Source organism: Seriola aureovittata, chromosome 10 (genome assembly GCF_021018895.1).
Source record: "Seriola aureovittata isolate HTS-2021-v1 ecotype China chromosome 10, ASM2101889v1, whole genome shotgun sequence".
Lineage (NCBI taxonomy): Eukaryota > Metazoa > Chordata > Actinopteri > Carangiformes > Carangidae > Seriola > Seriola aureovittata.
Genome location: NC_079373.1, coordinates 21068444 through 21084857, shown reverse-complemented (window position 1 = coordinate 21084857; position 16414 = coordinate 21068444). Strand labels below are relative to the sequence as shown.

At 39.9% G+C, this 16414-nt stretch overlaps 3 protein-coding genes across 3 annotated transcripts in view; 1 reads left to right on the top strand and 2 right to left on the bottom strand.

Annotated features, from left to right (window-relative positions):
* Positions 1-732, bottom strand: part of LOC130176839 (chromatin remodeling regulator CECR2) — a 33685-nt gene extending 32953 nt beyond the window's left edge. Inside the window, exon 1 of the mRNA XM_056388179.1 lies at positions 476-732. Coding sequence (XP_056244154.1) covers positions 476-595 — 120 coding nt within the window. The 5' untranslated portion in view covers positions 596-732. The remainder of the gene's footprint in view (positions 1-475) is intronic.
* A 3544-nt stretch (positions 733-4276) lies between these two features.
* On the top strand, positions 4277-11823 carry slc25a18 (solute carrier family 25 member 18). Its single transcript, XM_056387787.1, has 10 exons — positions 4277-4434; positions 5544-5921; positions 6157-6279; positions 7287-7342; positions 7582-7672; positions 8028-8143; positions 8397-8586; positions 9200-9372; positions 10127-10202; positions 10320-11823. Exons 2-10 carry the CDS (start codon positions 5902-5904, stop codon positions 10459-10461), a joined length of 987 nt encoding a protein of 328 aa, XP_056243762.1. The 5' UTR covers positions 4277-4434; positions 5544-5901; the 3' UTR covers positions 10462-11823.
* atp6v1e1a (ATPase H+ transporting V1 subunit E1a) lies at positions 11824-16186 on the bottom strand. Its single transcript, XM_056387788.1, has 9 exons — positions 16027-16186; positions 15525-15590; positions 14928-15037; positions 14194-14260; positions 13672-13761; positions 13522-13590; positions 13283-13377; positions 12985-13072; positions 11824-12459 (listed from the first exon to the last, which is right to left on the bottom strand). Exons 1-9 carry the CDS (start codon positions 16057-16059, stop codon positions 12397-12399), a joined length of 681 nt encoding a protein of 226 aa, XP_056243763.1. The 5' UTR covers positions 16060-16186; the 3' UTR covers positions 11824-12396.
* Between the last annotated feature and the right edge of the window lie 228 nt (positions 16187-16414).

Genomic DNA, 16414 nt, shown 5'->3' with positions numbered 1-16414 from the left:
TTAGTTTAAACGACCACAACTAAGGTAGCTCTTCAACACAAACATGAGGCTCTGTCCAAATGAAAACAAACGGACGGCACATGGTTCTGTTCATCTTAAGTTACTCAGCATCCTCAGATAATGAAAAACCCTTAACGTTACTATGTACATCGGACAATAAAACCATATTATCAGTGCTCGATTCAGCTGAGCTCTCTTACGACATTTTCCCTCAACTTTATTGACCAGCAATTAGCTAATAAAGCTAGCTTTTAGCTGTGCTAACGAGCTGGCTAGCACGTTACCCAACAGGATTGCCTTAGTAACGTTAACGTATGAGAAGTTCAGAGAACACTGCTAAGCTGGTTAATCAAACAGCTAGTTGAACAAAAAGCGCTCGACACATCACGTAGACAAAAAAGCTGACACAAACAACTTTTCATTTCCGTAATGAAAGACATTCATCTTACTGAAAGCAACCATAATTTTAATTTACCTCTATTTCAAAGTCTGGAAGGTTGAACGCTGTCCTGAACAGCGAGCAGAAGTGGGCTATGGCGGGGACTTCCCACCAAGACTGGATCTCTTCCACAGAAACTGTACATCCCTGGGACATTTTCGGACTGGAGAAATTGTGTGACGTTTGTTTCTCACATTAGAAAGTAGTTTCTTCAGCGACTTATAATGTCTCCTTAACATTACAAATACGACAAAACTTGCTGCTGCCGTTCTGTTCGGACAGTTGCCATTGCGACCCGGGGAGCGCTACAATCTGTTTCAATCAGTCTCACCGGAGCTGAACAGATGGGAAGGGCGATACCACCCTGCGACGACGAGAGGGGAGCGATTATTTAGCTCTATATGTTAAACTACATGTGAGCATAAGAAGACTTTACAGTGTCGAGCCTGTTTATCTCTTAAGAAAATAAATTGCAATTGAGGAGCATGTTTGCAATCAGATTGGTCTGGTCATTATAATAACAAAAACCTGTAGTCAGCAATACCCCGCCGGGTTGATAGTGCAGTGGCCGTTTAAAGGGAATGCTTGTGAATGGTGAATGAATAAACAACTGAAAGGTTGATTCAGGTATGAGTCAGATAACTTCTTTAAAGTTACACCAGTGTGCTTTTACTGTTCTGATTTTAGTTTTCCGCCATATGGCATATTTTGCTACATTTTCAATTTCCAATATTGTCAATTTCCTGTGATTTATGTTTTTAAAACCGCCCTTTTCATATACTTACAACAAGTTTTCAAACAATCCTAAATTCTAAAGGTTCGTTCCTCTGATCATTGTTGGGTACAACAACCTTGTCAGGTACATCTATTATTTTGTAAACATCCTTGTGAATGTTTTGGGCAATACACTACACCGGGGCTCCCCCCATCGCAATATGTGAAAAGTGCATGCTGTTAGACAGCGGTAGTGCCAAGGGACAGCGAGTGACAACGGCTAGTGTTAGAGTTAGATACTCATGGACATATCTCCTATTATGTCCTATTTGAAAAACTATCAGACCTGGCACTTGTGTTTCTGATGCTGATTTAGGTGTTCGTCATGGGGATTAAAAAAGCTAACATCATTAGTTTGTACTGGTCAGGACCAGATTTCAGAGAAGAAAAAAATAATAGTGAATGATCCCCGGGTACATGCCCATCCTTCCACCAAGTTCGGTGCGAATCGGTTCAGTAGTTTATATTTTACGTAATCCTGCTGTCAATTAAACAGACACGAGTAAAATCATTCTTGGTGGAGGTAATAAGGCAATCAACCATCAGTAAAAGGAAAAAAGTGACTTTTTTCTTTAAAAAGCTGTTCCTCACATCGTAATAGGTATAATATAGGAATTAAAATCCCAAGCCCATTCAAGGGACCGCATAGAAGCTGCAGATTTATTACACCATGTATTTGCTGTTACCCAATAGTTGTGAAAAAATTTTAAGGTTTGCCCTGAGGGTGGCACTAGAGGAAAGGTAATAGTCTCCTTATAATCAAAAGCTTCAATGGCATGAAACTACATTATTAGATTTAGGTATTTAGAGTGCAAGTTGACATTTTGGCCTAAAGGTGGTGCAGGAGGGACGCTCATGAATTCTCAGAGACCATCTTAAATTAGGAGCATATGAACATCATATACTAATATATAATGTATATACTGAGGCATGATATGTTATACTCTACTATATTTATTGTAGTGTGTGCTGAGTAACTGAGTAACAACAATTCAACTTGATAGGGCTAATAGGGCTAAATAGTGGATAAACTGACTGCGATACATCTCATGTGTAAAAAAAGGCCTGGGAGTGTACAGATTTTCACTAAGACTTAAGACTACTGCACATGACTTTATTCATTTGTTAGTCCCACTGATCTGGATGACCATGTGATAATGTGATAATAAATTACGTTTGATTGGCCTTCCAAGCTGTATAGCGTTATAAGGTGACAGCAGCTGTCAGTGGGGCAGGGCATTAGTGGTCAGCCACCACAGTGCTGTCAGTGTAGTGACAGCTCACTCTCTGGGTCATCAGTCCCAGGTTAGTGATTGTTGCTAGGCGACAGAGCAATCTGGTAACTCCTTAAGCTTAATGGTTCATTTTAAAACTCAAAGTATTGCATTTCAAACCATGAATAGTGAGCTGGGAGGAAATTCTGGGATTCAGGAAGGTTGTTAAGAGTATATTGTATCTTTAAATACAAGCTTGTCTTAACCCTGTTTTGCGTCCTCAGATCCCCATTAACTTTACAGAGAAGGCTCCATATTGTATGTAATTATTCATTAATCAATTTGATTACTTCAGTTTATTCTCATTTAAGATCATGGAGTTGATCTTATTATTAGTCACTGTAACCCTGGCAATGCTGGTGGCATATCCTGGCCAGTGAACTACAAAACCCTAAAGAGGAGCTGTCCAATTGGATCATTAGTACAAACTGGAGTGGCAAACAGAGCTGTGGTTAAGCCTTTCTGTGAATGTAATTAACTGTCTATCTTTATGGAGGGTGTAGAATACATGGAACCACTCTGGTCTGATTGCCAGTCATTTCAACTAATAATTACCCAGAATTTTTTTCAGCTGACTTGACTTTAGAGTTTGAGAGAAATCCAAACATTAGGCATACATTTATTCAAATACTGGTCCTCAATACAATTTTGAACTTTATATGTTTATATGTGTTTGTAAATCTGTGTGATTCTACTTTAAGTACATTCTTCTGATGATACTTAAAGTATGTACTTAAGTTATATTTTGTCTACCTGTTATGCTTTTTATTATTTACCAGTTCTGAAGCCACATTTTTCCTGTTACAATAAAACTGACAATTGTTTCCTCACTTGGCATATTTCAGTGTGCTAAGATACTATATAATGAGAGGATATAACTAGTATCTCATATTAATGTGTAGTGCAGAAGACTTTTGTTTGTTTGACATTATGTTATATGCATTTATACATTTATATACATTTCATAGAGTCAAAGTTTATTCCTATATATTTTTATAATCTACACACCTTATCATTTTATACTCTTTTTGCATTCATCCCCAGTCCAAATGTTAAGAATAGTCATCTGTTGTAAAAGAGTAATTATTACACATTGAGTCAGCATGTTGGCCACAAGCAGCTTTGGATTTTCATCACAGATAATCTTTTTTTTTAACAGTGTATAGCAAAACCACATTTTAAATGTTATTAGAAAAGTGAATGAATGAATGAAAAATGAATGTCTTCAATGAAATATTTTCACTGCTGATGAGTGAAACTGATAGAAATTGTTTTTCCATTAGCAGGAATCAATACATCAATCAATGCTCATTAAAAAAAATAGTGTAGGGGCAATGAACACTTGCTGTGGTGGTCACATGTTCTCATTGTTGATGTCCTTACATAACTTTTCTTGTCCTTTAAGTATCTTCTTTTACATATACTTTGCCATTGTAAAATGTCCCAAACAGTGATAACCATACCGGTTTATCACTGTTACCTTAGTAGTAATTGTAAATCTGTGAACATTTGTGGTATTCAGGGTGTCCTGAGGTATTATGTAATACCAGGGCTGTTGAATAGAGAGCTCATTAGGGATGGGCAGCCTTTTTTGTTTCTATTCATGTTTTCTATATATCATTAAAACAATACACACTGACTTATAATTGTTGGTATTTGTCTCTGCTGTGTCTGTTGCGTGTGTTGTGGAAGCAGCTCCACAGGCATGAGTTTATGTCGAGTTGTGTTAGTGCAGAGCAGTGTTGCTGTGGCTGTGTCACACAGGGAGTCACCACGAGAGGGAGGGACCACGAGAGGCAGCAGGACAATGCTGGTGTTTGTGCAACGGCCCCTGAGTGGCGGCTGGCTCTCTCATATCGCTCTCGCTTGACTACCATTGCTGCACGCATTGTTGAAGTGAAAGGAAAGTGGACAGCTTGATCCTGTCTGTGGGATGCACCGACAGAGGTAAGACCCCTGTTCCCTACTGCTATGTCTGTATAATGGAAGAAAATGAAAGTTTTTTTTGAAAGCTGTCTCGTGGGGCTGTGCTGTGTGAACTGTGTGAGCGGGGTGTTCTATTGCAATTTGGGGTTGGCTTGGGGTGAGGCACCCTTGTCAGTGTTTTGGCAGGGTCACTAGTGTATGTGAATGGAGCTGAGCTGAAAGAAAGTTGCACAGAAAGAGGCTCAGTGAAAGGCATGTGTAGAATATGTGACTAGGATCGAGCATCGGAAAAGACAGAGCTTGAAGTGGGACATAGAAGAAATATTTGGAGGTGAAAAGTTGGAATGGTGATGGAAAAAAGACATCAAACGATACAAATCAAATACAAGATGAGCAAAGCAAAAAGTGATTGTTTCCGCTACTCTCACCAGAGAAGACAGGCAAGGATAGAGTGAAGGTTTACAGTGGTAAAAATAGAGACAGAATGGAGGGGGAGAGATTAAGAGAGAGATTAATTAGGGAGCTGAGGGAAGGGGGAAGTCAGGAAGGGAAAAGGCAGGGAAAGAATTGAAGAAACTGAGACCCTATAGTAAAGGAAAGGACAAGCTGTGAACCCGAGATAAGGTTTCAACAGCATTTGTAAAACCTATAATGCACAAATCTTAGGCTAGACCCCCAGTTATTGTACTCCAACAAAGAAAAAGAAAGAAAAAAAACTTGTCAAACAAATTTACCAACCTCCATTCAAATCTTCTTTTCAGTCCTTTGTAAATGCTGGATTCCAAATGCAGTAAAAAGAATACCAGTAAGCCACTCATTTCCAGTTCTGCCCTCCTTCCTAGATCAAATACTCTTATCCCTTTTAGCTGGCAGATTAGAGAGACTCAAGATGTTCTGTCTCCGTGTGGTAGTCCTGGGATATGCCCCTATTCACATTTATGAATGACTAAGTCTGGATTTTATAGACCCTTATAGTCAATGTGAAATGTGTCATTCTTCCATCACAACCACTATCTTATAAAGCCATCACAACCTATGTGTAATATAGGATAGAGACACACTGGTGTCACTTGCACTCTACTTTAGAAAGTATTTAATCCACATTAACTGCATATGTTTTTTTTTTCCAGGAAGTGGGAGAGCACTTGGTTTTTGGCGTGAGGTACAACAAAGCAGAAAGGCTGGCCAGAAGACACAAATCCAACAGCGGTGGTTTTTTGGCCACAACAGAAAAAAGTGCGTCCACCCCTGCCATATCAGGGAGAAGAAGGCGTTTCACTGCTGTTGCATTTCAAGAACCAGTGAGCTCCATTTGTGGCGTGGGTGGGCAGGTGAGGGTTAAGCTGTGGTGACAACTTTAGGCTGCGTGCCGAAGTGTGGTGGGGAAGAGGAAAAGGAAGAGGAAGGAGAAAAGGAGAAGCAGGCAGAGGAGGAGGAAGAGGAGGAGAGCAGTAGTGGACCTGGGCCTGGAGCCCAAACACGAGCAGGATGGCGGAGAAGAAAGTTAGGTATGTGTGTTCATCACGTTTGTTTTGCTTAGTGATGATGAATTCACCAAGCTGAAGCAGCAGCTGGCTTAATGTTAGTGCTTTACATTCTTTGTGTGTGTGCATGTGCGTATTTGTGTCTGTGTGCATTTTTGACTATGAATGGATGTGTCATTTGCATTGCTTGTGTCGGTGACTACATGTAAATGGGTCTGTGCATGCGTGAGTGCGTGTGTCTATGTTGATCCCTTTGCAGCCTCCCTGCTAAGCTGATTAATGGGGGCGTGGCAGGCCTGGTTGGTGTGACATGTGTATTTCCTATTGACCTGGCCAAGACCCGCCTACAGAACCAGCAGGGCGTCCAAGTCTACAAAGGAATGTGAGTAGGACTTCCCCTCAAGTTTACCCGCTACTGTTATTGATCAGCAACATACAAAGACAGGACTTTCACATTAGTGCAATCTTTTTTACTTTAGCATCACCAAATGATGCTTTTTAAATTCTTGTTGTTAATCTTTATCTTTAAGGTTGGGGAGGGCTGCTGACGATTATTTGCATGCAAATACGTGCAAAAAACAATGTCAAAACCTTTTCAAAATATCCAAATCCCTCCGGTGGTAAATGGTTTCTCATGCACTCTGGTTAACAGCACTCTCTAATTTCAGCTACACACAAGATAATATTATTTAGATTACCATATCTCACATACTTTTCCACTGAATCTCAGAGGGCAAAGGAACACAGCTGAACACTCTTCCCATATTTGGACCAGAGTTTTGGTGAGACTGTACAAAACTCACTCGTGGGATGATATTAGGGGAATGGCTGTATACAGTGTTTGTTTTTATGGACTAACAGTTCAGTTAGATCAGTTTGTGATTTAATCTAATATTGGAAACAAAATCAAGAGATGCAGAGAAAAACAAATTCTGTGTCCTTAAAAGACACTCTGACCCTGAATGTTTGACAGCACACATCTGGTGGGCATGAATACTACTGGCGGACTGGGTGTGGCCATCCTGTGTTTAGCAGACTGCAGTTTTCCACTATGAGTCAGAGATGGAAAATTAGCTCGGATAACTTATTCTCCTCAAAGACCAAATTTGAGGTTGGATGGTTTTTTTTCTTTGCAAAGAAAAAAGAGAGTTTCAACATAACTGTTAACACAGTTTTATTCGTTGGGAGTGGATAGAAGGTCATGGTGTGTTTGGGTAAAGGTCAGGCCAGTGATGATGTTGATGATGACAAATGAGGCATAATACTACTGATTTGACTTAAATATATGTCAGTAGAGTTAATGGTGACAGACTAAACCATTGTTATGTTGTATTTTAAGAAGATACAAAAACAGACAAAACATCTGTTGTTTTCTTTTTGTCTTTAAAGGCTGGACTGTCTGGCAAAGACGGTACGCTCGGAGGGCTATTTTGGATGCTACAGAGGTATTCTTTGCATTTCTAATCCCTGTGACAAGCAATGCTACAACTGTGCTTTACTATAAGCTTAATCTGACCACCTACGCTGTTGCTTGCACCATGAGCTCTCAGTCTTTTCATCATAATAACTAGTGTCTGCTGCCATTAGCCCACGGTGGTGAGCCATAAGCTCCTGTGTAGGTCTGTTCTATTCGTGTACCTTAGTGGAAACTGTTGTGTGTCATCAGCCTGTTTGTCTTCTGCAGGTGCAGCAGTGAACCTCACGCTTGTTACACCAGAAAAAGCCATCAAGCTCGCGGCCAATGACGTCTTCAGACAGAAGCTCTCTAAGGATGGGTAACTTACCCTCACTCATCCATCACATGATGAATAGACATCAAGATAATCCCACAATACAGAATACGTCTAAATGAAACCCAGCATCCCCTTAAATATATTACATTTCAGAGGATACTAGAGTTCAAAAACAAAGGACATGCTGTTAACTGCTGTTAAACAACTGGGAGAAAAAGACAATTCTTAATTTGGGATTCTTTAAGCTATTATATGAATTAATGTTTCTGTTGTATTGTATTGTTGTGCAACAATTTCCTACACTTGTTTAGTTGCTCTAATAATTCTGGACACACTACTGTTGTTGTGTCCTACTGTTGTTCATGGTCTATATCTGTTACTGACATTGTGTTTCCAGGCGTTTGCCCCTGTGGGGGGAAGTGCTGGCAGGGTGTGGGGCTGGGACCTGTCAGGTGGTCGTCACCACTCCTATGGAAATGCTTAAGATCCAGCTGCAGGACGCAGGACGGCTCGGTGAGGATTGTGGAACACTTTTTTTTGATTTGATATGAGTTTAGTCATATAACGTGTTTCTCAATAAATAAGCCACAGTTCCTATTGACTTTTCTGTACAATGTAATGTAAATGTTTCTTAATAAAGTACAGAACCAAATGGCTGGCAGCCCCTCCTTTGTTCAGTAACATAAAGCACATGTAGTGACAGCTGCAGGGTTACATTAGTCTGTATGTGTTTTCTAACCTGGGACAGTCTGTGTTTATCCATTAGCTGCACAAAGGCCCATGCCAACTGCAGCTCAGGCTGCTGCTCCTGGTCCAGCTCCATCGTTGGTGGCCCCTCCATCAGAAGCCCGGCCGACCCCTCCACAACGGCCCTCGGCCACCAGCATCACTGTGGAGCTGTTGAAGACCCGTGGACTGGCTGGCCTCTACAGGGGGGCAGGGGCCACCTTAATGAGGTCATACATACAAGATATAAACGCACACCCCCCCCCCCAAAATTGTTTTCTCCTTTTTTCTTTTAATGTATATTTTGGCACTATTTTACAACTAAAGTGAAAAGCCAGACTGAGAGTCTGTCATTTTCCACACTATTCCACACCTGCTTCTTCCACAGTTTGTTTCTGGTGTCCATTCTATTTCACTTTCACTTGTTGTCACTGGTATCCCTAAGTCCATGACAATTAGTTTTCTATACTTTGCTCTTATATTGGAAACTATCGACTGCATGCCTCTGTTCAGTGGTTAGTGTTCTCCAGCTCCACTCTATCATCACTTCTTTAATGAGTTGATTTTAGATTGCATAATTCATGCTGCAGTTGTTGTATTTCCTGACACCTCTGACAATCAACACTGATCAATAGATTCCTGCAGCTATGTCTGGCTGCTGTACTGCAGTTGAATGAGGCCATGTCTCCCTTCCTCTCACATGTGACATCACCCTCTCCCTCTTTTTCACCACAAATTCTCAGGCTATCCAATTTCTTTCTCCTTACCCTAACCTGTACTTCAGCCTTTCTCCCAGGTTCCTTCCTTTCCATCTAATTTAATCTAACCATTTTTTTAAATCAGGGATGTCCCCTTCTCAATGATCTACTTCCCGCTGTTTGCGAACCTCAACGCACTGGGTCTGGAAAGAGCAGGTGATCAGGGTGGTGTGCAGGCCCGGGCGCCATTCTGGCAGTCCTTTGTGGCAGGCTGCGCCGCAGGCTCAGTGGCAGCTGTGGCGGTAACACCACTGGATGGTGAGTGGGAGAAAGAAACAGAAATGGAGGGTAGGGGTGCTAAAGTCTTTGCTACTCACAAAGACAGCAGGTGTATGCACCTACCCAGTGTTGCAGTGTTGCTTCATTACAATTTCCAAAACAAAACTCCATTTAATGTTATATTTTAAAGTGAGACTGTGTAACTTTTGAAAGATTACATAACAAAATCTTCTCATTACAATTGAAAAGTTCAATTCATAAGCAATAAAATGCACCCTCACCCAATTCAATACACAGCCTTACTTGGTCTGGTATGACTAGTAGCTTCTCATTGCTAAGACTAGCTAATTTTAGCAAATGTTAGCAAATTCTATAGACATTGGTTGTGTTTGAAATCCTGTCCTCCTTCACTCATTCATTTCTTCATATGTAACAGATACTCCTAGTTTACTTAATAGTTAGCAATAAATAAAGGACTGAAGTGTCTAAAGGATTTTGAACTAATCATCATTATGTTACATCCTCATTGAGGATAGACAAAGTCTATAGATGAACTCAGACACTCCATAAAGGGCAATATAGAGTAAATAGGGAGTGGTTTCAGACACAGCCATTGTGTTTAACGGACATTACTGAGTTTTTGACTTTTCTACTTGTGCTACTATGTTAGCATTTACAATTAGCCTGTGCTTGTGATTTGTGACCACAGTTGCTGCTGTCTGCTTTAACTGACACTAAGTCATCTTTCAGTTTAAGCAATGATGGTGCTTCCTTCTTTTAAATACCCATACAGTAATAAAGACTCGTCTGCAGACCTTGCAAAAAGGAGAGGGGGAGGACACATACAGAGGAATTATTGACTGCACAAGGTACGACTGGATGCTATAATAAAATATTTGCTGCCCTAATATTTGCAAGTGTAAAGCCAGAGTAACAACTGCTTGTCTCAACTACCCTCCCATTGTCATCTCTGTATACTTTTGCAGGCGCATCATGAGGCGAGAGGGCCCATCAGCATTCCTAAAGGGTGCGACATGTCGTGCTTTAGTCATTGCTCCTCTTTTTGGCATTGCGCAGGGTGTCTACTTTCTTGGGGTGGGGGAGATGGTGCTGGGTTTGCTGGGATAGCGGTGCTTGGCATTAGTGCTGGCAGTTGTGTTATCTCTGCACACATAACTTGCCGCTTTAATCTGCGTTGAATGCATGACACCACTGGGTGAACGGTGAATAAAGAGAGAGAGGGAGAAGGCAGCCATGATCTGCTAACCAAAGGAGGAGGAATGGTCCGAGATTGGAAGAGGCTCTATTTACTAATATGTGGACCAACTGGTTCACACTAATCAACTTTCTCTAGGTTTTTACATGCTGTCAGCAGGGTTCAGTAGGTTAAACAGGGTCCTGTGTATGTGTGTGTGACTAATCTGAGGGTATGTGTCCCAAGTTGTCTGGTTTATCCCTGCGAGCTTGCTGCAATATGTCTGGGGCTCTTCCTTTCTGTCTGGTTGTTAAGAAAGAGCAGCTACATGTTGTTTGAGGCTGCTAACTAAAATGCCTACCAATCTGACCATTTATATGGTTGTGATGAAGAACTGTGCATCATTCAGCGTTAGTGACAAATCCCTCTTTCAGTCTTTATCAAATGCTATTGTCTAATTTTTGACCTCAGAGTCTGAACTAGGTATTTGGCTTGAACATCAAATGCCAGTCATTTAGACTTCAGTCTTTGATGTGTTTCTCTGGAGGAGGAGCTTGATCTCCTTCGACCTACCCTGTAATGCATTCCTCTCACTCCATCCGTGAGGTCTGAGTTGTAATCTTGGATTCCCTCACTGGATTGGGAGGTACTGCCTGTTAGTGTCTCTAAGGTCATTTGTTAATCTGATGGTAATGCTTTAATCCCTGTATTAGCGTACAATATACCCTAACATACAGCTCACTTCCTGCCTAAAGGCCACAGGTTAGACTGCTGGGCCACTGTCTTGTAGCCTTGACTTCCTCTTCTTCACAGCTTGTAAGGGTTTTAAAAAACCTGTGAGAAGTCTAGGTCTGTTTTTACTGCTTAGATATACATAAAAAAAAATATGTTGCTTCAAATGATGTGCGCACAATAACTTTAAAAAAAAAATGCAATTAAAGCCTTATCATTGCTGATAGTTTCTTAAGCATCAAAACTGTAAGTCTTAAAATGAATTCAAAGGAACTGGTGGTGTTGAAATATTGTTTTGGTACTTGAGTCCAATTTAGCGAGGACAATTGTATTTGTTAGACCCATGGAGGGAGTATGGCACCCTGTTTTGCCAACTGTTTGCCATTACTTAAGTCCACTGGGTGGCACTAAAAGCATTTTTGTTTTTTACATTTTTAATGCAAGATACATTTTGATGTGGCTAGTGTACCTAGGCTACTACATTTTCCTCATTGTAGAGTGAATATAGCCTGAGTAAACTGTTTGTTTACAAGCTGTAAATAAAGATATCTCATACATGCTGATTTCTCTGTGTCACACGCATTTATTTCTTTGGTTTTTGTGTGTTAAGTGCTTCAGAACAATGGTTAACATCCTTTCTCTGCCCACTCACACTCACATAGTCAAACTGTTAAAAAAAAGTTATGTTTGGCAAACTTACCAGATAATCAACCTCATTAAGGCTGTAGTCTACAAAACATACAGACTAAATATGTGTAGGGATAATGTGTATCAACATGTAGCTTTCATTATTTTAATCAATTAGTAAAGAACAACAGTTTACCCAAAACAACTTGGGAAATACATATTTGCAATGCCATTGCAATTTGCAGCAGTCCATTAGACAATCCGTGGAGAGGTAAAATAGAGGGCACTTAAACGTAAGTAAAAGTCAATGTTGAATTATTGCTCAGTCTATTAGTACAAAAATATAAAGATATATGAACAGATCCATAGCACCCCATTAAGTAAATCAATCTTTTGCTTGACCCTGATGACTGGTAGGTGATTGCGCAGACTCATGTCCACTATGATGATAGTCTGTGGTCACCTTAAATATCCCATCTGTGTACGCGCTGCTCCCTTCAAATCCACTGTTAATCCATGAACTTGCGGTTGGAGTTGGCACCAAACAAGTTCACTCTGATTTCAGGCATCATCTGTCGAAGGTAAAGTAAGGATAGAAATGAGAAACACCCACAGAAAAAACCTGAAGAAATTATTGAAGTAACTTAGTGAAGCAACATTACAAATGCAAGAGAAAGGCTTTATTAAATAATATTTTATAAATAATATTTGGGATACATACTCAAAAAAAAATTCCTCTAACCACTCAGACAGTTTATCTGTGACAAGAGCAGTTATTCTACACACAAAGCATGAATGAATATATTCTAATTAACTTACAAAAGCAAAACAAAGATGTTTGTAATTAGTCCACAATCAATTCTCCAGCCTTTTCTGAATCCAACTCAATGAAGTAACAACCAATTAATGTTGTTAAATGAGTGGTTAGCATGACCAACCACTATTTCAACTATCCCACCTTTAGATAATTAAGCTCACTGGGAAACCTAGTGTGCTCTGCTGCCCTCCACAGGCGAGCAGCAGAAAGTACTTGTATTGTGTTATTAAGATCAGAAATTATGAATTTAATTTTGGATATATAGTCAGAGTTACTCTACCTGATGTGCCATAAGTTCTAGCCTGCTCTCCAAAGTGTTGGACACCTTGATCTTCCCATTATCGTTATACACTTCTACTCCCCCACAGCTGTTAAAACAGAGAGTAGACATTACTGCAAATATGAAAGGACCAAACTCAGCTTACATCTGTCTTTTGTTTCACCCTCTCCACTATCAATCATAGTCGCTATGAAAATACAGTCACAAATAGTTACAATAAAAACTAAGGAATCTGACAATACATTTTTGTTAAATCAAAGCAGAACAGCTGATGTTAAAGTACATTAATTCATCTTACATTTCTGAGGGAAGAAAACGTTCCTGGTCAATTCTGACATCTATGTTGCTCTTCACTGCCTCTTTGTAGATAGGAATGTTCTTAATAACCGCAGTCTGTCAGGTAATAAAATAGAAACATACAGCAGTATCAATTATCATGAATGTAACAAGGAGTGCAAAGACTCTTGACCCTGTGCTCTCCTATATAAGCTGTTACAGTAATCACAACATACAACACTATAGTCAGCTCAACCTCACCTGAACCATTTCCACATCCTGCTGTCGGCAGCGAATGGTTACCTTAGGTTCCAGCAGTTGATAGAATCCCTGAAAAGTGAAAAAGCACAAACTGAGGAAACACAGAGAACCAATAATTCAATCAGTTTTCAGGGTGCAAGAGCAATTTACCTGAAGTAACAAGCCCTCCAATAGGGTGGAGTACCTAGCAGGATCCTTTGCAATCTCTCCAAGTCTTTGACGGGCCTCGTTCAACAAATCCTGAGAGGAGAAAACATAGAAAAAGTCTGCAATTTTTACAGCTTACTTTAGATCACTTTAACGTTACATGTTGCTCATAAAAACCCTTATTCAGATACCGTGGAAGTAAGGTATATAAGTAAGCATACAAGTAAAGCTTATATAAATATAGGAATTTGTGTTTAAATGCTTGTCTGTCGTGGACCATGGGACCAATGAGGACCATAAATTAAAATCCATTCACTATCATACTGGGGTGGTGGGCTGAACTGAACTGAACTGAACTTCGAGGAATTTCATGCAGGATTCAAAAGGACCAAACATAAGCACACATGGACACTAATGGCATGCATAAATATGCAGACAAACCTAACTCATGAATGCAGCCCTGTTGTAGTTGTAAATCAGTTGTATGACATGAACTGAAATGCAAGTATGAACATGATGTCTAACCGTGATCATGTCGTCACGGGCCCTCAGCACTTTCAGCCTTGCTTGGTTCATCAGGTTGGACATCTGGCTGTGACAGAGAGAAAACATATAACACAGCATGCCTGTCACACTGATTTTGAGTCTTTATCATAAGAGGTCAGGACAGAGGGAGGTGATGTAGTTACAGTTAAATTTTACCGTTAAGTTTATTTACACACCACGCCAAGGGCAGCACCCTGAGATTTAAAAGACAACCATGAGAGTGGGGGTAAAAGAAAATGTGGTAAGAACTGATTCAGTTTGCTGATGCAGCTCAGATAATTATTTGCTCTCTTGCCTCTATGGACCTCTCTAAACTGCCAAAGTCACTAAAAATGTAAAATCGGTCAGATTCAAATCTGTAATCAACAATGCCTGACAGAGACAGGCAAACTCAGACAATAGCTGAGCTCTAAACAGGAAAAAACAACCGTGGTGTGGTGATGCATTAAACTATGTTTCGTGGAGATTCCAATACCCCATGATCCTATGTCTCTCACTTCAAATCAATGTGCCCGTACACAGGATATGGGAAGGCTTCTACTGTTTGTCATTGTTTAGTAAAGCCAAGGGTTTCAAAACGCTGAAGTCACCTCTAATGAATCAAAGGGGGTGAAACAATAATTTTATTACGCTTTAACTTAACTTATATCTCTTTGTAGATACAATTTTTAAATGCTAATGAAAAGTTAATCACTAAATGCCTAGCAACTCACATTTTCTTATGTTGCTCAATCTGCTTTTCCTTCTTTTCATAGTATTCCATTATTTTCACCCTCTGAGTCTGCACCAGACGACCTTTCTCAATGTTGAACTCTTCCTCCGCCTGTAAACAGATGGGTATGACAAGACCCATTACTAGTCACTGAGAGTGCTTATGTGCATACTAGTATCCTGGTTATGATCAGGTTTTTGGAGTTTCCTGGTTATATTTTGTGCATGTAAACAGCATATCATGGTTTTAGAAACCTGAATAAAACCTTATCCCAATTTTTTACTGTGACAGAAACCAAGATATTGTAGCATTTATATAAATCATCTAAGTTTCTGAACCATCACATAGTACCTGAGAAGGTGAGATGTCAAGACACATCTGCAGGCAGACAATCAGAAACCTGGATACTGTTACGATCATGTATACAGGGATATGAGTAACCAGGTTTTTCACACCCCATGTAAACACCATATCCTGAATATAATCAAAATCAGGGTAAGGGTCAAACCAGGATACCAATGCACATGTAAACAAACTAAGCAAAGCAAAAATCATAAGATTGACTGGTTGACAAGACGGACAGACAACCTTCCATTACCTTAGCATCAATCTCTTCAACTTTCTCATTGGCCTCTTGTTCAATGAAGGCCATCATGTGCTTGATCTGCCACACAAAACAAACATACAAGAGATGTCACACAAAGTTCAAACTTTACAGATCACGTTATGTTAATTTTCTGAATAAAAGTACTTCAATTCACAATTCAAAGCAAACATATTATAACATACAAAAATTGTCTCATTACTCCGAAAAGATTCACACGGCTTGTATTAATACTGTATGTCGGCTAACGTTAACCTGTAGCCATTCCCGACAGTCTGTTTCAACTTCACACATGTAACAAAACAATTCTGTCAAATGACTGTTGAGACAGTTAGTGCAGAATAGTAAACAGCTGTAGCTACACGTAACTGTAGTTCAGGGTTTAGCCCTTTGGCTAACGTTTGACATGTTTACCTAAATGTATAACCAAGTCACTGGGACAAAGTTAGATAAGTTTAACCTAAAAAATTCACGAGCCTAACATTGTCTACTTTACCTGTTTCTGTACGTCGGCATCGGTGAGCGCCATGTCTGTTATTAAAAATGTTTTGTTTATGTAAAACCTGTAAAAACACTAAATCGTCTCGACCACTCGAACAGTGCAGTAACGCAGAAACAGTTAGGAACAGACTTGTCCTCCTCTTGTAAGTTTCACGTCGAGTTAACTACAGAAGACGAAACACAACTTCCGGTTCTAAAGTTTAAAATTACACCCGTATTTAATGGCTCGAGTCCTTGGATTAGGAAACAGTTAAGCGCCCATCCCCTTCCATTTTTTATAGCATGTGGACACACACTGTTAACAGCGTTTTCTAATGGTTTCAGATTAACGTAATTATTCCATAATATTTTCATTCAATAACTGTGATCCAAGTGTGCAGCGA